General features: G+C 38.6%; 2 protein-coding genes across 2 annotated transcripts in view; both read left to right on the top strand.

The window, feature by feature from the left end:
• SHANK2 (SH3 and multiple ankyrin repeat domains 2) overlaps positions 1 to 23,234 on the top strand; it is a 333,770-nt gene that overhangs the window by 300,969 nt on the left and 9,567 nt on the right. The window contains exons 21-23 of the mRNA XM_031553489.1: positions 15,349 to 15,479; positions 16,793 to 16,904; positions 18,026 to 20,438. Coding sequence (XP_031409349.1) covers positions 15,349 to 15,479; positions 16,793 to 16,904; positions 18,026 to 20,438 — 2,656 coding nt within the window. The remainder of the gene's footprint in view (positions 1 to 15,348; positions 15,480 to 16,792; positions 16,905 to 18,025; positions 20,439 to 23,234) is intronic.
• LOC104911068 lies at positions 709 to 13,565 on the top strand. The gene is made up of 4 exons (XM_019615485.2): positions 709 to 1,842; positions 2,465 to 2,544; positions 2,780 to 5,593; positions 9,488 to 13,565. Exons 3-4 carry the CDS (start codon positions 5,515 to 5,517, stop codon positions 10,345 to 10,347), a joined length of 939 nt encoding a protein of 312 aa, XP_019471030.1. The 5' UTR covers positions 709 to 1,842; positions 2,465 to 2,544; positions 2,780 to 5,514; the 3' UTR covers positions 10,348 to 13,565.

Below are 23,234 nucleotides of genomic sequence, written 5' to 3'. Positions count from 1 at the left end.
TTAAGATGGAACTAGTGGCTTTTGTGATTCTGTGTGACTGTTTTTTTGTTATGTTTGGATGAGGGTTCTGGTTCAATGGGAGGCTGGGAGAACGGAAGAGCATAGGTGGCATTTTTATATTGAGTATCAACTATATGTCGTTTGTGACTAAAGAAAGTTTATAAAATCTTAAGGTCGCAAAAAATTTAGAGCAATACATCATGGGTAATATTACCATTTTACTGCAGTTTCATAGCACAAATTACTAAAAAGTAAGGAATGCTCAGTGTGTGCCACTGGCTTTCTGCTTACAGTAGCTGCCTAACTCGGAGAGGTAACACCCAGTTTCGGATTATGGTTTCAAAGGAGTTGTGTTTTTAATAGTAAAATTAGTCTCTGGATTTTACGAGATGTCAGAGAGGGAAAAGAGGCATTATTTTTTTCTTATGTGACTCATAAGTTTTCAATGACAGATTAACAGTTGTAGCAGCAAGCTTTTTTGACGCAGTACTTAACAATATAATTCTAGATAATATGTGGTTAGCCCATTCATGCTGAAGAATATCCAAAATATTTGTGCAAATTAAAATTTGAAAATACTCTAAAAATGGAGTACTAATAAAAATTTTATTAAATTCCCTATGCATTTGTTTTGATCATAATTCTTATAATACTGCAAGAAATAGATTTCATTAGATTTTCAAAATATTTTAAGATAATAAAATTGACTTCATAAAAATTTTATATGGCTTGTGAAAAGCCTGTTTTTGAAGGATTCTATCTTCAGTTTTTATTTTGATGTACTTGCTAATAACTACTTGTGAATTTTAAAATGAAATGATTCTTAGCAAGTAGGTACTGTAAACATCTAGATGTATGATTCAAAAGTTTTGTACTCCTAAGCTTTTTACTGCCAAGAAGTGGATTTGATTTAGTGAGTAATTTGGGATTTTCAGTGAAAGCTTAAGTAGACAGTTCTTAAATGAAAAGCTAATATGAAAATCCTTGGGAGACGTTTCAAGAATTTAAGAGAAAGTAGAAAGTTAAGACACTGCAGGCTACATTTTCTTAGTCAAATACAATGACAAGATTAAAAAATCTTCTGTATCAAAAAAACCCTACTTTGACAGTGTCATGAGAGTGCCAGTTGTGAGCTGTGGGGATTTGTTATTTATTTTTTAATATATTTGATACATAATCAAAGTAAAATAATTCCTCTGTATGCTGATAATTCTGATCTTTGGGTTTTGGTGTGGGCTAAAGGATCAAATAGTAGGATTTTCCTACTTTGAGCAGTTTAGATGCTAGTGCTGCCTCTCAGATTAAAAATAACTGTGATATCATCAACATAGACTATTGTTACCTGGCATCAAGTCTTAACTGCATTTGAATGGAAAAATATCAGTTGATGGCATTCAAAAGAAATATTATTAGCTCTGTCTGCAATAAGCATTCACACTTCATCTCATTCTTGTTGTCCATTGTTTCAAAGGTGGCACATTCTAATGGCATCTGAAACAATGAAATTGCAGAGCAAATATATATAAATGAATGCCAAACAGTGGATTAACTTAAACTGTTATGTTATGTTCGAAGAAACCCCTCACAAAAGACATCTGAGTTCAAAAGTCATTTTCTAATTTCAATATGCGGGAGTTGATGATGGAGATTTATCTGCAGGAAACAATGGAATAATCATCAAAACAACTCTTAAAGCCCTCACGTCAACTTCTTTGATAGTTTCCGGTATCTGCAGCACTTCTATGTAGGAAGAAAGTTTTCTGATCTTCACCAGACACTGTATTTTAGAAGAAGAGATCAAAAGGCATCAGACTTCATGAAGAATTCCTGAACAGCATCTTTGTAAGTAATTGATTTGCATTACCTATTTGAAATTCTAATGAGCTAGTAATAATAAGATGAAGGTTGTCATAAGGTTGTCATTTTCACAAGCAGTAAGCAGTGATGCTGGGTGGAATTTGGGTGACATAATATGGACTCCATCTTTGTGTTGATAAAGGAAGGTTATGGGCTTTATGACTTGTAGTATATCTCATGTGGAGTCCACAGAAGTGTAAGAGGATACAGGATTTGGATCATACCTACTGTATACCTGCTTTTAAAACACTTTGTAAGAGAGAAGTATTGAAAGAAGCACATTTTGAGGAGAAAAAAGCTAGGTTTTCCACTGGGGAAAAAAGTAATTGAAACCTAGCAGATGTGCTATTTTTTAGCAGCATTTGATATTGCATATTAAATTAACAGGTAACTAACAGTTCCGAACGCTTTTTCAAACAAGAGTTAATATTGCTTGAGGTGGAAAGCTTTAAGTGACATTTTGAAAAAATTGGGAATCCCTGAACAGGGAGGTCAGATGAGTCACTGTGCGGGTGTTCTTGTTTACACTAGTATTATTTTGAATTTATCAGATTGCTCTCTAGTGTGTGTAATGCCTTTTCCTAATGCTCAGTTTTCTTTGCTACAGGACAGTAATTGGAAAGGTTTTCAAAACCTTTCTGCATCAACCAACAAGAAAATGGTATAAAAGAAGTTGGAAAAAGAATTGTAAGTGTTAAAGAAAATATGGGTTTTGTAGCATTTGGAGCCAGATGAATGAAATACATTGACATATATGAGTGTCACTTGTTATACTGAGATACTATCAACTGAATATTTAACAACATACTCAAAATCATGAGTGTATGAAGAACTGTAAGAGTTGCATGTATTTCCCAATGAGATACAGTTAGGACAATAGAAAACTTTTCAACACTTTTAATGTGTTCTCTCTCTTTTTCAGGAGCCATGGAGATGAAGGACTTACATCCCTCATCTCAAAACTCCTTTTGCTGCAATTTTTCTTCAAATGTTCATATACCCATGTTAACTAATTCCTAATATAATCAAAAATAAATGTTTTTAGATAATTTGTCATAGTTTGCTTGTTTTTTCCCTTGGGTGTGGAAGTGTGAAAGTAAGTGTAAGAATGGAGAAGGCTGCAAGTGTCTTGGTTCCTCCACCTTTCTTTTTGGTATCTTTTGGTTAATTATATTTCTTTTCTGACTAGGCCAAATTTTCAAATGCTGTCTCTTAAACAGAATATCAAATTGCCACGTAAATTCCACCTGGCTTGCAGGGTAGGAGTGGGTATTGACTATATTCTCTGCTTTGTTTTTGTTCTTAAACAGAAACCAGTGTTAGACAATGACCATTCCTCTTTCAAGGTAGGCTGAATTGTAAGGCTGAAGGATTGCAGGTGCATTTTAAATGCCTGTAAAATAATTTTATCAGTTGAACATACTGTTAAAGAGCTGGTACTTGAAAATTGTATCTAGAAAGAATTTGAACAGTTATCTGCTTTCCTAAAATTACTTTTGATTGTGTGACTATGATACTTAAGTATGACTTATATGTAGTAATGTGAAATTATTTTCAAGCCTAGAAACACAAATAAGACTTTCTTTCAAGAAAGTTTTGATAGTTTTTTTAATGTGAATACATACAAATAATTTTTCTAAGTCATGTTATTATGTTTGTAGATACTCAATGATTAATTTTACTAACAGTTTTTATGTTTTACTGATTTATTTTACATTGTTTTCCCATCATTTTTGAATTTTTTGTACGTTGGAGAGTTTACGGTACCTCAGACAGCATAAATGTATTTTTACTCAGTTTTAGTAGAAGGGAAATGTTTCAAATGGCTTGTGTTTTTGACTGTATTGCAAAGAACTTCTGTTATTTCCTCATGCTAACTTCTAAAGTAATATTCTCTTCCTGTTACTTGCAATATGAAAAACATGTGATTTTGATTACTTAAGCACAGTCCTGTAAATTGTTTGTTTGGATCAGGGCTGGATCAACTTCATTCCAGATTGAAATGCGCTCATGGTGACAGGTTCCTGAGTATTAGTCTGATGTTCTAACTGAAAACTCAGATCATTTAATTTGTATGTATTTTTTTTTATTACTATAACACTTAGGTGACATAGGCTCAACTTGTTTCTTTTATCTAAAATTGATCATAAACAAGTTTGGGTTTAAATCTTGACCTTGAATACTTTTCCATTGAAACAATTATTTAGCTATGGTTGGCCTTTTAATTCTTGGTTATATGTTGAGGATCTAGTTATATCTTATCTACTTTTGGTCTTTGATTTTTTCTTTTCTATTCACATTCAAATAACTAGAAAAAAAAAAAAGCATTAGTTTTCAGTGGGCATAGCTAATGCAAAAAGTGATTCCTTTTTAACCATTTCCAAATCCGTTTTTCTGCAGAGACACTACAGATTTATTCATCAAATACAGTTGCTTCTATGGCAAGCAACATGATCACATGAGCTTCTATAGTCCAATCAAGCTTGCTTTTGGACTATTTTTCGAACTTATCTTGATGCTGCACCCCTGTTGGTATTGGACAGCTGTTCCAGAATTTTGTTCATCTGCTTCTTTGAAAGCATTGCCTAGATTCCTGTATGTTTGCCCAAATTGTCCTTTACACAATTCCTCCCAACACAGAGGCATTCCTCCTGAAGTATTTATCAAGTATTTATCATTCTTTAACAAACTAAGAAGGACAAAGTCATTTGCCTCTGTATGGGAAGTTACAAAAATCTGAAAGGAATGCAATGGATATGAGAGCACCTACTTGTTTTAGATGTTCTTTCTGTGCATGTAAATTTGTAATTTAACACATATTAGCTTCTGGTCTTTATACTAAAAACAAATTACTGGTAGTTTAACCTAAAAGAAAGAGATAATAAGTATAAAAAATGATAAAAACAACACCACAGGGGCATATCTTTACATGGTTTAAATGCATCTCTATGCATTTTTAATATTCACACATAAGACTACTCCTTTAGTTTTAGTGTCTGATTTTCACAGATAATTGACAAAGGAACACAAATTGCACTGGTTAATGAAAGAAATTAAACTAAACATGCACACTCACATTTAGGGAAGGCAGTGGAAACAAAAGTATGTGCATATGCAGTGCCTGACATTACAGCCTAAGTTTCTAGATCGGTTGGCACCAAGGAAGAATGAATGTCCTGTGTTTCCGTCACTTTTCAAAAGGAAAAATTCATGTGCCAAATATTTGACTGTGGTTGACTGCAGATGCTAGAAAAGGTGGGTGATACTACGTCATATAGGTGCAACTGGCATTGTATTAAGTTTTGCATAACAGATTGTGCCTGGTACAGTTTCTGTCTGTATCTATCTTAGGTATTTACAAGGCATCTATCACCTTGGTACCTAAGCAGTTTGAAAAATGCACCCACCCCAGGAAGCATGATGCAGATACAGGCAGAGGCCCAGGTCCAGAGCAGCAGAGGCAGGTCCCGGGAAGCTCCCCAACTGTGGTACCGCTGTTGTTGAGCTCCTGGCCCACTTGTGGCCAAGGAACATCTCCACCTACCTGTCAGCAGGAAGACGGTACCCCACCCCTCACGTCCAGCTCTACTGGTGGGGAATCTGAAAAGGAAATGTAAATGGAAAAGGCAACGGTCCAGTAGCAGAGGTGAAACAGAAATGGTGGGATTTCAAAAGGAGGGATTCTTAAAGAACAGCACATCTCAGGGGAGGGATCAACTGCCAGTCCAAGTGGCAGGTAAGACACAACACAGGCATAAGTCGCAAATGTTCTTCAGTGAACAAAAGTTAAAGAAATATCTCTGATGTCTCTAAAGCTTGTCTATATCCAAAGCCCTGCTCTGTTCTTGGCCTCTGTCTTGGTCTTCTATCCCTACAGTTGAATCAATTGTTCAATTCTCTGTATCTCAACCAGATAACCTCTACAATTCTATATATGTCTAATAACTTGAAAGAATGTCATTAGGAAAGCATGGTACTGAATCCTGCTCAAGGAGACAACATGGTACAGCAATGCTTCAAAATGGTGGATGTATTCATGCACCCAGAGGCTCCATAATCTTTGCCACCATGTTCAGAGCAGCTCTCCTGTGGCCACCAGCAGCAATTGCACCACTGTTAAGCCACATCAGACCAAGCTCTGTATCTTGCCCAGTGTAAACACCCTTACAGGCAGCCAGATGTGCTGCAGAAACAGAAGACTTGTCTGACAGCAGGAAAGAAAGGAAGGTAGTTAGGACTTTGATGTTGGTTCCCTAGTAGCTCTTACCGGAACCACTTTAAAAACAGATTAAATATAACAAAATCAGCGAGGTAAAGGAGAATACAGCCTTCAGAAACGTTAAATTCCCATGTTACTTTTGGAAATATCTGCATCGTACAGTGATCAAGCAATGAAGCTAAAGTGTTCACTGACTTCCAGACCTTTGCATTTCTTTTACTTCATATGCATGCTCCTTTCTGATTCCCTTACTTGATCATTTAAGGACCCAACTGGGAATCATGCCCTAACAGAGCAGGGAACATTAAATTAGAAACACAAAGCAGGTCACAACTTTAAAGACTGTTAGTTTTTTGACTAATTACTAGGCATAAATATAAAAAGACAAAGCTCATGTATTTTGTCTGAAAGTTTTATGTGTCGCTGTGAGCAAGGTGCTGTAGGTAGGAATGGGATGTAATGGAATTTGCTTCACACCTGAAGAAGCTAGTTGTGCTTCTTTGTACCAACTGTTTTTTAAGTTTGATTTTAAAAGAGAGATAATTTTTAAAGCCAATTAACAGCCAAGCAAGATCAACCATGTTGATGCGTAGGTCAATACACAGTCAATTTTGACTTGGCTCTCTTAATGCTCTCTCCTTATTTATTTACTTTTTAAGACCCACTTTGCTAAGGAAGTGAGGTAAAGGTTGAGGTAATGGTTTCAGCCAGCTTTAATCCGGCTGTTTAAAAGAGGGAGCTTCTTCATTGGATAAGGACCGTTTACAGAAAAAAAAAAAAAATTTCCAGTGCCCTACTGTATGTAACTGGCACAACTTTTCCACAGCACTGACCTAGCAACTGGTGCCATCACCTTAACAAGAATGTGAGGTGACTTTTGATCATCAAGAAATGGATTTATTGGGCAGAGACTGACACATTCATCACTGTGGTGTCAGCCATTGATCTTGAGGCAGATTTCCATTGTTGCTCGGCAGTGAACATAGTTTGTGTCAGACCATGCCTGGAACACGCCTTTGGTTTCTCCTGTGCCCCATGATAATGCTTCACAAAGCTTCCAGAAAACAAAGTGACTAGAATTGTTGAATACTTTGTGATGTATAATAACAGTTAATGAATATTTCTTGCTAGTCAAGTTAACAAACCTATGCTAAATCCTGTGAATGTATTCATTATTCATAAGTATTCGCCAATAGTTTCCACAGTTAACTTTCTCCCATGGGTTCTCACAGACTGTTTGCTTGGACTCTTTGTCATTTGTGTTATTGGTCACCGATGCCAGATGCTTTTTCTTCAGCCTTGAAGGCTGAGAGTATCGATTAGGAAGATGGCAAATGGTACTCTTTCATAGAGAATTAGGGACTTTGCAAAAGTGCATTATACTTTTTTCAGGTAAACTTTTCTTCACGAGCCTCTGGCAAACGTGTAAACATGCACAAATAACAAAAGTGTTACTGTCCCCTAAATCTGAACAATCTTTCCTCAGTGAAACTACTTACAGAAATTAATGTGGATTTTGGAGTTTTTCTTTTGTTTTGTTTCAATTTTTGACTTTTAGTTTAGTTTAGTTCTATTACTTACCAAGTGCTAGGTGGGCTCTGTTTAGATCATGTCAGGAAAATGGAGTTTTCAGATATGGGGAATTTTCTGATGATATATCTAAAAAATTCAAGGACATTTTGTATGACCACTGTATCTACCAGAATGAATATATATAACTCATTTTCCTTCTCCAATTCCATAGAATTTAACTGAAATGTGTGTTTGCTATGTGTGGTAAAAATAGATCCCCTGGTTTGATTTTTTTTCTTTTCTTTCTTTATTACCATGTGTGCTCAAATAAGAAAATGCTGAGAAATAATTTTATAGTCCTACAGTACAGTTGTTAAGAGAGATTTGTTAATGAGGAATTGCAGCTATGGCTGTATTAGTAAGGCAAAGGGGGAAAAGAACTGTGAAGGAAGAAGCAGGTATTGCAGATACGTTGATATAGTCCCTTTCAAATCTCTTTGGAGTACAAGAGCCAATGATTGCATGACAGTTTGTTCCTAAAATCCATTTTCATAAGGAAATCATGCCTTTTTATAAATACAATCTCATCCTCACTCTCCATAAAACATGCAACTGGACAGTCAACTAGATAGAGACATAGTGTGAATACTTTGAATGTGAATACTTTGAAGTAATGAATAAGTTAAATGCATAAATAATATCCATGACTTTAGCATTAAAAGATCATAATTACATTATGCGGCACAGAATCCCTTTTAGAGCAGTATAATATTGAAGGCACTTGAACACAGAAATTAAGATTACCACATTAGAGTTAGAGTAGGCATGGACTGATATAGAGGAGAAGGGATCCTTGGGTCTATCAGAAGGAGCTTTTATTTTAAAACTATATAAAGCAACAACAACAAAAACCCGTAAGAACAAGAACAAAAGCACAACAAAGCAAACAAAAACATACCCTGGCTCATAAACAGAACCAGAAGTATTATTTTAACTTGACCTCAGCAATACCTTCCAGACGTAAGCTCACAGCTTCATACTGAGGTCCAAAGAGCAGCATATAAAGTATTTCAAAGAGCAGAAATTAATCCTTACAGAATGACATTTTTCAAGACTGGGATGATAAAAGAGTAGGCATAACACTGCCATGGGGAATCACTTGCACCCTGATTTCTACCATATGCCCTCAGGCAAGGGGAGAAGTAGACAGAGAAGGGCAGAGCTTATTTATTTTCAGAAGACAATAAGATCCTGGAGAGCAATGCCCTCAGATACCATTACTTACTCTTTGGAGAAAAGAACAAGAAAATCCAGCAGATGTGGGGGAGGGCATTGCTCACAGGATGAATGCTGTGGACAGCCACCATCGCTTGCAGCAGTGATTTGAGAGAGAGTGCACTTAGGGGTGGGGGTGACATGAGACGTCGGACAAAAGTGAAGATAGCCAGCAGTGCTTCAGAACAACAAAGGGCTGCCCTCAACCAGTGGTGGAGCACGTCTGACACCACAGGAAGCTCACTTGGACACTTGGCCCTGAGCTCATCCCAGGGATGTCTGACTGACACCACTGCAGTGCATAGGTGAGCTTTCTGATAGGTTCACTGACATTTCCTGTCACAGTCACAATGAGGTGAATTGGTAGCTCCTGCCTTGGGATGCAGCATGGCTGTGTGTGTTGTGGGTACAGGACAGTGTGCATTTATACAAAGAGCAGTTAATAATGTCAACTGCCGCGTGCCCAATGCAGTCATTAAACTTTAGCCCGCCCTTCCGTTTGCCCAAACACATACACTCTGGCTTCCCAACTGGCTTCTTTCTATGTGTTGTCCAATGCATGTAGATACCTCCATCTGCCTGGCCTCAGATACAGTGGTTGTTGCTCCTCTATTTGATTGCCAGATGTCACTGGGGAACAAGATGGGGAGGTTCCTGGATCCTCGGGGCAAGCTGGCCGTCTCCGAGGGAGCTCGCCGTCCACGCCGGCTGAAGAACAGGAATCCTCGGTGCCTGCCTCTGACGAAGACTCGCCGGCCAGGACCACAGAGAGCTGGCAGTGGCCGTTGTCCTCGTCTGAAACGCACAGCAACGTTGGGGAGGATTTTGAGGGATTTCAAACGCCAGCGCGGACTCCGGAGTGTACCATGGACATACAGTCTCCCGGGGATCAGTCACTCAGTAGGACTCCTCAGTTTGAAAGTGACTCTCCTGAGGAGGAGGGCAATGATGAGATGAATGAAGAGCACCGCGGTGTTGAGCCTGTCCCTAGGGATCGGGGTTGGAGAGGGCAGCCCCAGCTAACAGAGGGAGAGAAGCTGTTGATGGAAACCAACAGTAGGATTGTGCAGCTGCTGGAAAATATCAAGAGGGAGCATGCACAGTCCATGGGTCTCATGTCACAGTCCATGGGCCGCATGGAGCTGCAGCTGGGCATTGTGGCTACCTCCACAAGAGCCATCCATAACTACCTGTCAGAGATTTTAGCTTTTCTCAAGCAGCCACGGACGCAGGTCCTTGAAACACGCATCTCCCAAAGAGCCACCCCCCATGTCGAGTTAACCTGTGCCTCGACATGGACTGGTGAGGACGCAGTGGCAACCTCCACTGTGTGCTTACCAGGGGCCGAAGGGACGAGCGACTCTCGAGAACCGCCGCAGGCCACGCTGCCTTGTCGCAGTGGCCGGCTGCAGAGAGCCATAACCGAGAGGGCCTCGTTGCCCATGCCTACACGCCAGGCAAAAGGGGGAGGGAAGAAAAAATAACCACACCGTAGGATTTTTAGGGTTTTTTTTAATGTGCCTGTCCTTTTAATTCTTAGCCATAAGGCCATCAGTGGCAGATTTCAACCATTTCCTACATTGGCTAACATTGTATTCTGGCTGACTAGATTAGTCTAACATTTTGTAGTTTATATTTGCACTGTTAACAATGTGTGCTGCTGGTATTTGAAGAACATTTGCCTCTGTTCTTTCACTTTAACTTCATACAAGCATTTTTTTACTCTGTGCCAGGCATTCATTGCTTTTCTTACAAATACAAGTCATTTCTTGAGGCAGTTGTTTTTTGAGTTTTCTTTCTCCATTATCCCATCCCCTCTGAGCAAGCATTCTGGAGTTGGTGGTAAGTATACAGGTCTTGGCAATACTCGCCTCCAAAACTGTGTTCGATCAGTCTTTGCCTGGTGTTTCTGGCATGCCAGCCTGAGGTGTTGGGGTTAGCCTGTACTGGATCATGATCATTCTTATCCTCTGTGGGTCTGACAAGCTCACTTTCTAAGACCCTCGGTGGAGCTAATCCACATGTCTTGGCTATGTCGTACTAGAAGTAATGTTGCCAGGATCATACCTCATATTTATCTTTTGGGGCTTGTATAGTAACGTGCCACCAGATCTATCTAGGTACCTGACTCTCATTTTCAAAGTTCCTTTTACGATGGATCTGGTGGTTGGATGGGCAGCATTATTTTTCCTCTGAGAGAGTCTGGGGATTTGAAACAGGAGTCACTAAGCAATGTGTTCTTGGGGATAAGAGCTATCTCCTTCACCAAATCTACTAGGAGGAGACTGTCCCCTGTAATTATCACAGATATTAATTATTTAAGAAAATGAAAAGAAAAAGAAAAAAATAAAAAAACTTGCCTAGCAGCCAGACCTCTTGAGAATGTAAATGTCGTGACATGCTGTTGGGTATTGTGCTACTATGTCTGTGATTAAGAGTTTTTCATCAGAAATGACCTACATGCTGATAAAATACAACTACTTTCTGTGCCTTTAGGCCATCTAATTTCCTGAGGGCTGGCACCCTGAGTAGAACACGGGTGCAATTGGTAACCCACAGGACAGATGGAAATGCACTTTGCAATGAATTATTTTCTGTTGGTGCTGCCTCTCTCGGGGGAATTTAATATAGTGGCACTCAAATTGCTATATGCATGCAGAGGCATCAGACTGGCTTATCCATGTGGTATCCCTGACAGTTCTCTGGAAGGATGCTGTTACTAGGAGTCCCTTGAGCGTGGTAACTAATAATCACAGGTGTAGCATGGCTCCTGTGTTTGACTCTCCACATATCTTTGTAACATTTTGTAAAGATTCAGAGGAGTTTATATGGCAAAGCAGTGATGAATTCCTCCTTTGGCAAATAATAGAAAATAATTGTAGGCCTAAAAATCCTCTTCTGTGAATACAGCTGAACGGTGCTCTCTCTGTCCAGTGAGCCATAGCCTCTTCTTTCTTGTCTTTCTCTGAGACTGAATTTAATCAAAATAAAGCACATACAACATATTGTTATTCTACCAGTCAGCCACAGATTGCTCCCTTATAAGTGTGTGTGCGTGCGTGCTTGTGGCTGTACATTGCAAAATGAATGGTTTAATGATGAAATGCAGCTGGCATGGCCAACCTACAGTGTAGGCTCTTTGCAGTAGAGAATATTTCTTCCCTTCCACCTACATCCAGCTGCGTTCCCTCTGAGACTACCATTGGAGGTGTTCTTCTTCAGTCACACCATTGACACACTTTTATACCAGGTGCAAATTTTTGCACCTCTTCTATGGCTTTTTTATCTCTTTTTGTTAAAACTGTTCGTTTTCCAATACAAGCTTGTAAGATTCCCCTCTCATTGATACAAGAAGCGCATGCTGCCGAATATTTAAGATCACAAGAAGGTTGGGAGAGAAGCCCATTAGTGAGCTTTGACAAATTAGTCCAGTGCGGCCTTCTGAACACGTTTCTGGTGCATACATGGTTTGCACACTGGTACTGTGAATATGAACAGCTAAGCTAAAGGCAAAGACAAGTGGAAGTTTGTCCCAATATGCTTACATCTTATTTCTTTGGGATAAGTTTGAACAAAGCTGAATACAAATCAGCCAATTAATTTTCTTGGCCTAATTAATGTGTGTCTGATAATACAGTGAGAATGTTTTTATTTTGCATAGTATTTTCACTTCAAAAGTGTGGTGCAGTAGTGTGGTCAGATGCTAACTAAGATTTTGACGTGCTCTGCAGGACCCGCCATGTAGCTGCTGCCATTTAGAATAAATCGCATTCCACTGTAGTTTTAAAAACACACCCTCCGCTCTACCTTTGCGTTCGGATCAAAGACAGTAGAGAAAAAGAAGAAGCTGCGCAGATGCAGCAGTGCTGCTGTTGGAAAAACTGCGTGAGGAACACCTAAAGAGTTCCTTGCAAAGCAGCTTAAGCTGTCACCTGATCTCTCCCATTTCTCACTGCTTTAGCTAGATGTGGAAAGACACAAAGCCACTTGAATGGGAGCAGTTATAGGGTGAGAATGACTAAGAAAATGTCCACAGGCAAGAAACCTGCAATAAACTCACACAGAATAAACTTATTCCAGCTGGAAGTAGTAGGTGGTATTTAATAATTGGTACCAACTGATATTTTGATCAGATCTTAAATTAAGATCTGACTTATAGTATTGTCTAGCAAAATCAGTGCAGTTGGAGAGTATGTATGTTTCATCCCCAAACAAATATTTTCATGCTTTTCAAGTGTCTGTCATAGCCTCATCACTCTTTCCCTGTAGCTTTTTGTTGTCTGAATGGGTATATGGTTACATGTGTCTGTTAAAATAAAAGGGGATCCTTGTTCTTACATGGTATATTTATATTTCTTATTTACAGATTTTGAGAACCTAATGCCTCATTTTCACAAACTTCCTTCTCTCTCTATCCCAAAGACCAGTTTTTAGGCCTTCTGGGATGATAAAAAAGGGTGGGAATGACTTAATGTGAAATTTCTCCACCCTCGAAGCTCTTGGTGATAGATCCCCTAAGTACAGTTTTATGGTCTAGCCATATTTTTGTTGTATAGGTCAAATGTTAATGGTGACACTATTGCTTTATGATGCCTTTTGCTGAGCAGAAGTGCAGATATTTTTCCTTCAGAAGGTCAAAGTTTGTATTACAAAATCTTATGAAATGTGACTTGAAGTTTATTTTATTTTTGAATACATGTGATGGTTTTAAGATTTTTTCTTCCTCTCACCAAATGATTTAAAACACACAGAAATAAAGCAGACCAATGAAAAAAAAAAAGTCAAACAATAACTTAAATTGAATAGAAACAGCAACACCACACTTGTGAAAAGTTTTCAACAGTGTTCTGATTCTCGTCAGTCTTTCCTTTCCTGCCTGCTCCCTGACCCTCTGTGACGCCAAAATTACCACTCCTAGGACAACCTTCTTTCTAACCAGAAGGCTAAAAGTTCTTCCCTCTCTTCTTCTCCTGTTTAAAATGTCATCCTTGCATCTGCCAGATCTACTGTTTAGAGGGACCAAAAACTTTTTTCCTCCTGCCTTATTCCCATCCATATCCATATCCAGGGCCCTGAGTATGCTGCTCTCCAGTGAGAGGTAAAGCTTAAATCCCTTAATCTGATGCTTTGCAGACTAGCATCATCTGTAGACTGCCAAAAGCCTGTTTTTTTGTTTGTTTTTTTTTCAGTCTGTAATAACCTAATGGAGCAGGTATCCTTTTCTGCTGAAATAAAAATCTAACATCTGGGAGGTGGATCTAATTGCTGAAAATTAACAGTGCTCCTGCTCATGTTGTGAAAGCCTAGTAGCCAGGCAAAAGATATTCCATTTATATAAGTATCACAGCCAATATAATTGATCTCTACTCTGGTGAAACTTCAGAGGAAAAGACACTAAATTAACATGATTATTAAGTACAGGATAATCAATATGGTGCAGTCCTTTTTTTCTTAGGGAAGCAAACGTGTTGAAAGGGGTAGAAAGGAAACTTGTTGGTATGGTCTAAGTTTGGATTCTAGTACAGGTTCAGAAATTAAACTGTTCTGCTGGCTTGGGCTACTCATTTAATTTCTCCATGCCTTAGTTTTGTAGTAGTAGAAGTATCAATGAAGGAGCTGTAAGGCTATAATTAGTTGATTGATGCTTTGAGGTCCTCAGTCTAAGGAATGTATTTAACACTGATGAATCTTGTTTGTGACCACAGTTGGAACTGGGGCTAAAGCAAATGCTTTTAAGTTCAGAAGATCTCGATTGAAGATTTTTCCCTGTATTTTATCGTTATGCCATGTAAATCAGTAAATCAGGATCCCAAAACCAAATGTTGAAGTTCTTATTCTGATTTGGACTTTGACTGTTTGGTCTGTTTCTGACCATAACTAAATACATTCCCAAAGTTAATAAAATAATAATAATTCAAAAAAAAAAAAAAAAACCAAAAAGATATACAAATTTCATTTAAAGAATGATGCAGTTGCTTACAATGCTAATCTTATAATCCAAAATCATGTAGGTTAGGCATGATTAATTGAGGAAAATAGGCATAAAAGAGCACTTCTAGAGTACTTGTTATTGTCCAAAATATCACTGAAATTCTGATGACTATGTACAGTCTGCTTATCTCTATTTGAAACAGTTCTTTACAGATTCATTATTTCTAAAGGTCTTCTTTCCATTTCTATATAGATATTGTCCCTTCACATTTTGAAGGTTTGAAGAAGAGGATTGTTTTTCGAGTCACACTAAGTAAACATTAAATGCATGCAGGCTTAAAACTAAAGCATGCATGTTATGTAGCAGCAATAAAAGTGCTCGGCTTGCACGACTTATGATGCTCAAGCATTGCCTTGTTAAAATGCCAAAAAAAAAAAACCTTTTTCTTTGCATTTTTTTTGAAAAGTAAATCTCTTCCTTTGACCTTGCAATACTTAATTTTTCAGGTTTTGGACAAATGATATTTATTTTACTGAATACTTTTATATTACAGATAAGGTGGATGAAATAGTACCAGTTTCCAAGCCATCAAGAATTGCAGACAATGCAACTGTGGATTCAAGAGTGGCAACTATTAAACAGCGGCCTTCTAGTAGATGTTTTCCCTCAGCTACAGATATGAATGTGAGTGGTAGCTACGAAGCCCTACTTTCACTTCTGAATCTGTTTGGAAATGGTACTTGCTAGTGTACAAAGTTCAAACACTATAGAAATGAATTTAAAATAATGCATTATGTGCTCATGCTGCATTACCTTGTAGCCTTGATCTATATTTCTGATAATAATTCATTTAACAGAAGAGCCTCTGGGCTCCTAAAAACTTTTGTCATTATATTCTTATATCTACTCTGAGATTGTCATTTCAACAACATTGCTGTCTCAGTGTTACTGAAACAGAAATAAGTGACCTTAGTCTGTCTATAATGTCAGCCAGTGAGATAACAGTAAGTTCTAGTGTCAGTACAAAACTAAGGCCAAACAAAAAAGAAGTCACTGAAAATTGAAGTACATTAATGCAGTTTCATGCCAGAATTAGTGCAGCCACACAATTTCCACTAATGTGAAGGTTTCTACAAGTTCATATTTTTTATTGTTCCTAATGGCCTATATAATATCTTGATGAAATAATATATGATGATTTGTAAGGGAAGAGTTGACATTAATACTGTAGTAGGTAGTAAAAATTTAATTTCCAGATCTCTGCAATTGGATTCCATAGTTGTAGAATTTGCTTTTACAGAACTTACGTGTGAAAAAATAATTGTTTTTATTGCATTTTAGATGTACTTTTCCATTGCCCATCCCTCTGAAACAGCCCCAGCCTTGTTACGAGCACTTTGGAGTTCTCAGTAGCTTAGTAAAGAAGGAAATAGAGACTGTTTCATGACAGAAAACAGAGTTGTGTGATAACCTATGTTGAAGGGCAGTTGAGTGCGTTGGGATTCAGGGGACGTTCTGCAGTTCCTAGGTGAGAATATGTCTTCCTGTGTAACCTTGTGCAAGGCACCATCTGTGCAAGACCCAGGGAGTAGATCTGTCACTTAGTAGTGAAGAGAGTGTACGGTTTGGTGCAAAGTGAACATAAATACCCATGCAATGTGTGGCAATGTTTTGGAAGTGAGTGAAATGAAATGCAATTGTTCAGGCTTCCTTTCTCGCAGCACACCGAATGTGCTGTAAACTTAACATATTGCCTTGTAAATAATTTCAACTAAATCTACTTACAACTGTTGTCATTTTATTAAGATATAAGTAAATCTCAGCCTTCCCCTTCTCTTTGCATCCTTCTTCGAAGAATAGCAAATTTGCTGTTCTCCATAAGAATTCCAAGAGGGTTAGGTAGTGGATTAGTTGATGTGAGCAGACAGTTATTTACCTGTGGGAGAAAGTTCTGCATTCTTTAATGCTTGTGGGTTCTTCTGTTTGCTTTCTTATAGTCTATGTATGAGAGACAGGGTATTGCTGTGATGACGCCCACTGTACCAGGGAGTCCACAAGGTCCTTTTCTGGGTATACCTCGGGGTACAATGAGAAGACAAAAATCTATAGGTAAAATGTTCCTCATGCATAGTTAATTTGTGCATTATTCATCTCTTTTAGTAATTCACCTCTTTTTGTACTTTCTTTCTTAAAGCATATTTCTCTAACACCTTTACTTCAGTGAATGATTTTATTTTTTCTTCATACAAAAGTTCCTGGAAAAAGTTTTTGTTTAATTTCTACATATAGCTTTAATGGCAGTAGGCAAGTGTTATGGAATTCTAATTTAATTCCTTTCTTTAAAATATTTCCTTTAACCAGAAACAATAGTGAGAAAGAAAAGAAAAAAAGAAACAAATCTATTGTAGAGTATTACCTAGGGCAAAATGTTATTCATTTTTATTTTGCTGTTGAGACAAAAGTGTTGTAATGCTGTGTAGTCATTTACAAAGTAATCCCTATTGATCAAAGGGAATAAACATCACTTCCATTTCATTCCAAAGAATTGTGTCAATTAATGATTAAACAAAATAGGGAAGAAAAAAAAAAGAGCAAATCAAATTTGAACTTGTTTTGTTCTGGGTAATCTTAGTAGTGATATTTCTCAATTTAAAACACATTACACTGATGTAAAATTGGCCTTCTAAATTCTCCCATTGTCGAGTTTATTTATGTTAAAAGCCATATTTGTAATAATGTAATGTCATCTTTTGAAATAAACCCGTATGATTTTTTCCCAGTAGAATCTTCCCAGTCCCTTTGCTAAGTTTCAGTGCATCTTAAAAATTCATTAGGTTTCTAAGTTGCATTATTTTATGCATTTGGAAATTGCTAGAGCCAGGCATAAGCTATTCTTTTGCTCAGAACGTCTTCCCTGCTCAATAATTGTGGAAGAAAATGTGCTTCTCTACAGCTTCCTTGATGATACATAAACAAAACACTTGCCTACACATCAATGATCAGTTTAATTAAAATTCTGTAGCATCCTTTTTAATTCTGGCATCTGGTCTCTGGAAATTCAACGAGAAAAACACTTATTGTTTGAATGAGGCAAAAGACCATTTTTGTAATTTCATACAGGCCTCGCGCCATGTGAATTACGCGCTTGAATTTTAGGCTGGATACAGAGATGGTACAATATGAGGGATTCTAGTGGAAGGCAGTGTTTTAATACGCTTTCTGATTTTTAGGAATAACAGAGGAAGAACGGCAGTTTTTGGCTCCTCCTATGCTGAAGTTTACCAGAAGTCTTTCAATGCCTGACACCTCTGAAGATATCCCTCCACCACCGCAGTCCTTACCCCCTTCACCACCACCACCTTCTCCCTCTCTGTACAACGCTCCCAAATCCCCAACGTCAAGGAGCTATGGAACTATCAAACCTCCATTTAATCAGAATTCAGGTGCAAAAATTTCTTTGGTTAGGCCTGAAAATGTGGGAACAATGATAAGGGACAAAGGGATCTATTACAGACGAGAACTGGACCGCTACTCTCTGGACTCTGAGGACCTGTACAGTCGGAGTGCCACAGCTCAGGCAAATTTCAGGAACAAGAGAGGTCAGATGCCTGAAAACCCGTATTCTGAGGTTGGGAAGATTGCAAGCAAAGCAGTTTATGTACCAGCCAAACCAGCAAGGCGGAAGGGGATGCTAGTTAAACAATCCAATGTTGAAGATAGTCCAGAAAAGACCTGCTCTATTCCAATCCCCACAATTATTGTGAAAGAGCCGTCCACCAGCAGCAGCGGGAAGAGCAGCCAAGGGAGTAGCATGGAAATTGACCCTCAGTCTTCAGAACAACCTGGGCAACTCCGACCTGATGACAGTTTAGGTGTCAGCAGTCCGTTTGCAGCAGCCATTGCTGGAGCAGTGAGGGACAGGGAAAAGCGGCTGGAAGCGAGGCGTAATTCTCCGGCCTTCCTCTCCACAGACCTAGGAGATGAAGATGTTGGACTAACACCACCAACACCACGTATGAGGCAATCTAAATTTACTGATGAAGCAATGTTTAGTAGTGAAGATGGCTTTAGGCAGCTTATGTCACCATCTCCGATTCCTGCACCTAGAGAGCCTGAAAATCTTTTTAATAGCAGTGATCCCAGCAATCAAAGCGATGCAAGGACATTAAATACTTCGTCCAAAACGAAAGGTACTGAAAACAGTACAGCGGCAGCTAAGTCCACAAATGCATCCACCTCTGATAATTACGTTCACCCAGTCACAGGAAAGCTGCTAGATCCAAACTCACCGCTAGCCCTTGCTCTCTCTGCCAGGGACAGAGCCATGAAAGAACAAACACAGCAGATTCCAGGCAAAGTGGACACTGTTAAGGCTGACCTTAATAAACCACTTTACATCGATACAAAGCTGAGACCCAATATTGAAACGACATTTCCTGTTACTGCTACTGTCACTAGGCAAAATACTCGTGGCCCACTACGAAGGCAGGAGACTGAGAACAAGTACGAAACAGATGCAGGGAAAGAAAAGAAGGCTGAAGAGAAGAAAAACATGTTGATAAACATTGTGGATACTTCACAGCAGAAGTCAGCTGGCTTATTAATGGTTCATACCGTGGACACGGCAAAGTCAGATGATGCGCCTGAGGATGAAGAGGAAAAGGGAGCTGAAATGGAACCGAACCCCGAAAACTCCCTGACAGAGAGGCCAGAAGGGAGCGAGGAAGCTGAAAGTGAGCTGAACGTGCCTGCTGTGCCTGAGCCACCGGCATCTCCCTGCAAAACCATCGTGGCGGCGAGCTCTGTCGATGACCCAGTCATCTTGCCCTTCCGCATCCCCCCGCCACCCTTAGCATCAGTTGATATTGATGAAGAATTTATTTTTACTGAGCCACTACCACCCCCCTTAGAGTTTGCCAACAGCTTTGACATCCCTGATGACCGCTCGGTGCCCGCTTCAGCTCTCACGGACTTGATTAAGCAAAGGAAAAACGGCACACCTTCACCTGCGCCATTCGTCACCAGCCAGCCAACCAATTCTTTAGACAGTAAAAAGCAAGTGGGTCTTTCAAACTGTTTGCCTGCCTCCTTTCTGCCACCCCCTGATAGCTTTGACAACGTCACTGACTCTGGGATTGAGGAGGTAGACAGTCGGAGTAGTAGTGACCATCACTTAGAGACAACCAGCACTATCTCAACGGTGTCCAGCATCTCTACCTTATCCTCGGAAGGGTCTGAGAACGTGGATACTTGTACAGTCTATGCAGATGGGCAAACATTTCTGGTGGACAAACCCCCAGTACCTCCTAAGCCAAAAATGAAGCCCATAATCAACAAAAGCAATGCACTTTACAAGGATGCGCTAATTGAAGAAACTGTAGACAGCTTTGTTATTCCTCCTCCCGCTCCACCCCCACCTCCCATCAGTGCGCAGCCCAATATGGCAAAGGTTGTTCCCCAGAGGACATCTAAGCTATGGGGGGATGTGACGGAGGTGAAAAGCCCAATTCTCTCAGGCCCAAAGGCTAATGTTATTAGTGAATTGAACTCAATACTCCAGCAAATGAATAGAGAGAAATCCTCAAAGCCAGGGGAAGGATTGGAGTCACCTACTGGAACAAAAACTGCAAGTCTCAGTACAAGGTAAATGTAAATAACCAAATAATATACCATAAAAGTCTTGATTTTTTCATCTCTCCCTAACTTTTACTATTACGCAAGTTAAAGAAGAATGTACCTTTTATTGTACATACTTGTTACACACGTAATCTCTGATAAAGAATTTTACAGAGGGGAAGATTTTCCTATATCACCAATGTTTCTGTCATCAACATCCTAGGATAGGGGCTCTCTCAGTATTCTCCAGTTTCCGAGGTAGTTTGCACAAGCTTGTCAGTTGTTTTGACGTGAGTTACTTAGATTTATGTTTAAGTAGCACTTTTCTCTTTATTTTTTTCCTTTCAAAATGTGATGATAATTTAATTTTTGTTCAGTCTCATAACTTATTTTGGCTTCAAACAGGTAAAAAAAATGTTTTTGTCTAGGCTTACTTCACATTCACTGCACGATATTTGATTTTTACTTGAATCTCTAATAATCCACCATATGGTGAAGTATGAGGTCCGCTCCAAAATTAATGCCATCTTTTTTATTATGTTGGCCCATGATGTCAGAGGTGGATGTTGGTGTTATGGCAGTAGAGGTTGAGCCTCCCCACCGTTATTCCATTGGATTTTATCGCTGTGTAACAGATGGCAGCGGAGGGGCAGTCTGACCGAGTGGTGTCTGACATGGAAATGTGTGTGCAGCAAAAGTGTGGAATTGAATTCCTCCATGCAGAAAAAGATGCCACACACTGACATTCATTAATGCTTGCTGAACATTTGTAGAGACCACATAGCGGATGTGAGCACAGTAAGGCAATGAGTGGTGCGTTTCAGCAGTGGTGACAGCAACAGCGAGTCACCTCCGCTAGTGTGGATTTTTATGAGTGAGACATGCAGGTCCTTGTTCACCACTAGCAAAAATAGTTAATAGTGGTGACTATGTTGAAAAACAGTGTTTTGTAGCTAGGAATTCGCTCCATCAAATAGTGTTGTTCTGTTCTTGGTATTTGTTGTAAAATGGAAATAAATGGGAGACATTACTTTTGGAGTGCCCTAAGTATGAAGCCATCTTAGAAGATTTCTCTCTGGCATCACTTTACATTGTTTGTAGTTTTGCTAAATGGTTAATTTATTGTCTCCTATCAGTCAGCTTTACTGGGTTTAAGTTCTTACTTTCTATTGTTAGCGCTTGCTAGTGAATAGTAGTGATGTCTATAGGTTCAGAAGTGTGGCTCATTTCACCAAACAGCACAATCCTTGTAGTGCAGTGTAATGCATTTCCAGAGAAATTATATCAAAAGGTACTTAGAGTTGTCAGACACTATTAGATAAATTCATAGGTAATTATGTAGCCACTTTTCTCTGGAATATGGTGTAATACCATGAAATTTGCAGCAGTTAAATGGACCTTTTACTGAGGTATTCAGTATTGTTTGTCCTGGCCTGCATCAAAGAAATTGTTTTTTTTTAATATTTATTTTATTTTTTAATTTTTTTTTTTGCAGAGATGTAGTGCTGATTTTGCTTATTAAAAAAGGCAAACCTTAAGTAAATTTTATTATAATTATTCTGCTGGATAATAAATAACCTGGCCTTTGAAATACTACCGTTCTTTGCATGCATTAAGATGATTTTCTTTTAGGGAAAGGATGGCTCTGTTAAATGCAAATGATTACTTATTCAGAAAGCAGTGTGATCACAAGCCTCAGGGTCAGGCCATTACATTATTTCTTTCAAGCTGTAAGTTATTAAATGGTCATAGGATGGTATGGAGGTTAATGTGTTTTAGGATGAAAAGATGAAAGAAAAATGCCAGAATTCTGGAATTCCTATCAGTATTGTTTGACTAATTGGTGTAGAAATTGAGTTGCCTGTATGGGAAAAGCTTTTAGTGCAATGAGAACTGAACAATGAAAGATATACAGTGGCTGCTTGATGAAGACAGTCTTAACCAAAGTTAGCACAACAACTGAACCCTGCCCATGTATGTTTGAAAATATCTTCTGTAAGCATACAATCAAAACTTGTGCGCTAAGTTTGAATCTATGTAAGTCTTGTCTTGCAGATGACTCTGAGAGTTTCAATTTGTTTTATTCTGCCTATGAGTTAAATTTTTTCCTTGGGCTTTGTCCTTTTAAGTCATGTGAACATGTTAACTCTGACTTCACATGTATAATATGTTTTTATTATCTTGCGTATTTTATACTGGTAGTTATTTCCAGGTTGCAGTGTAGGTCTTTATCATTATTTTATTAGTTAATAACCAAGGCAATGTACAGTAAATATGTACTGTATTTTTGAAAGAAAAAAATGAGAAGTAGAAGCAAATAGTTACCTCTTTTCTGTGAAAAGAAATTTATGCCAGTAGAAAGGCCACAAAAAATAATTTGCAGAACTAATTCACTTTACTTGAGAAATGAAAATAATCACGTAAGATACCATATGTGTGTCATTCTAGAGAAAAATCTTGGACAGCAATTGGTAATTATTTTGCTTTTCTGTCCTTTAGTCTTTTTAATTCTTATAACTCAGCTTTGGCAAACAATTTTTGTTACGGACTATAGAGTCTATAGAGACAAGTAATGACCTAAAGCTTGAACACAGGATGTTCCATAGTAACATGCGATAAGGATGTTACCAGAGCACTGGAACAGGCTGCACAGAGAGGTTGTGGAGCATCTTTCTATGGCAGTATTCAAGACCCATCTGGATCTACTGTAGGGAACCTGCTTTACTTGGGGGGTTGGACTCAGTTATCCCTTGAGGTCTCTTCCAACCCCTGCAATTCTCTGATTCTGTGACTCCATTTGGAAGCAAAAACTCACAAGGAATC

This window comes from Meleagris gallopavo, chromosome 5 (assembly GCF_000146605.3).
Source record: "Meleagris gallopavo isolate NT-WF06-2002-E0010 breed Aviagen turkey brand Nicholas breeding stock chromosome 5, Turkey_5.1, whole genome shotgun sequence".
Classification (NCBI taxonomy): Eukaryota; Metazoa; Chordata; class Aves; order Galliformes; family Phasianidae; genus Meleagris; species Meleagris gallopavo.
This window is presented reverse-complemented; position numbering and strand designations above follow the sequence as displayed.

What these genes read in the sequence shown, in the direction of transcription:
- LOC104911068 (XM_019615485.2), top strand. Translation starts at nt 5,515, where the DNA reads ATGGTGGGATTTCAAAAGGAGGGATTCTTAAAGAACAGCACATCTCAG. An exon ending in ACTGCCAGTCCAAGTGGCAG is followed by an intron (nt 5,594 to 9,487) that starts GTAAGACACAAC and finishes TTTGATTGCCAG; the next exon opens with ATGTCACTGGGGAACAAGAT.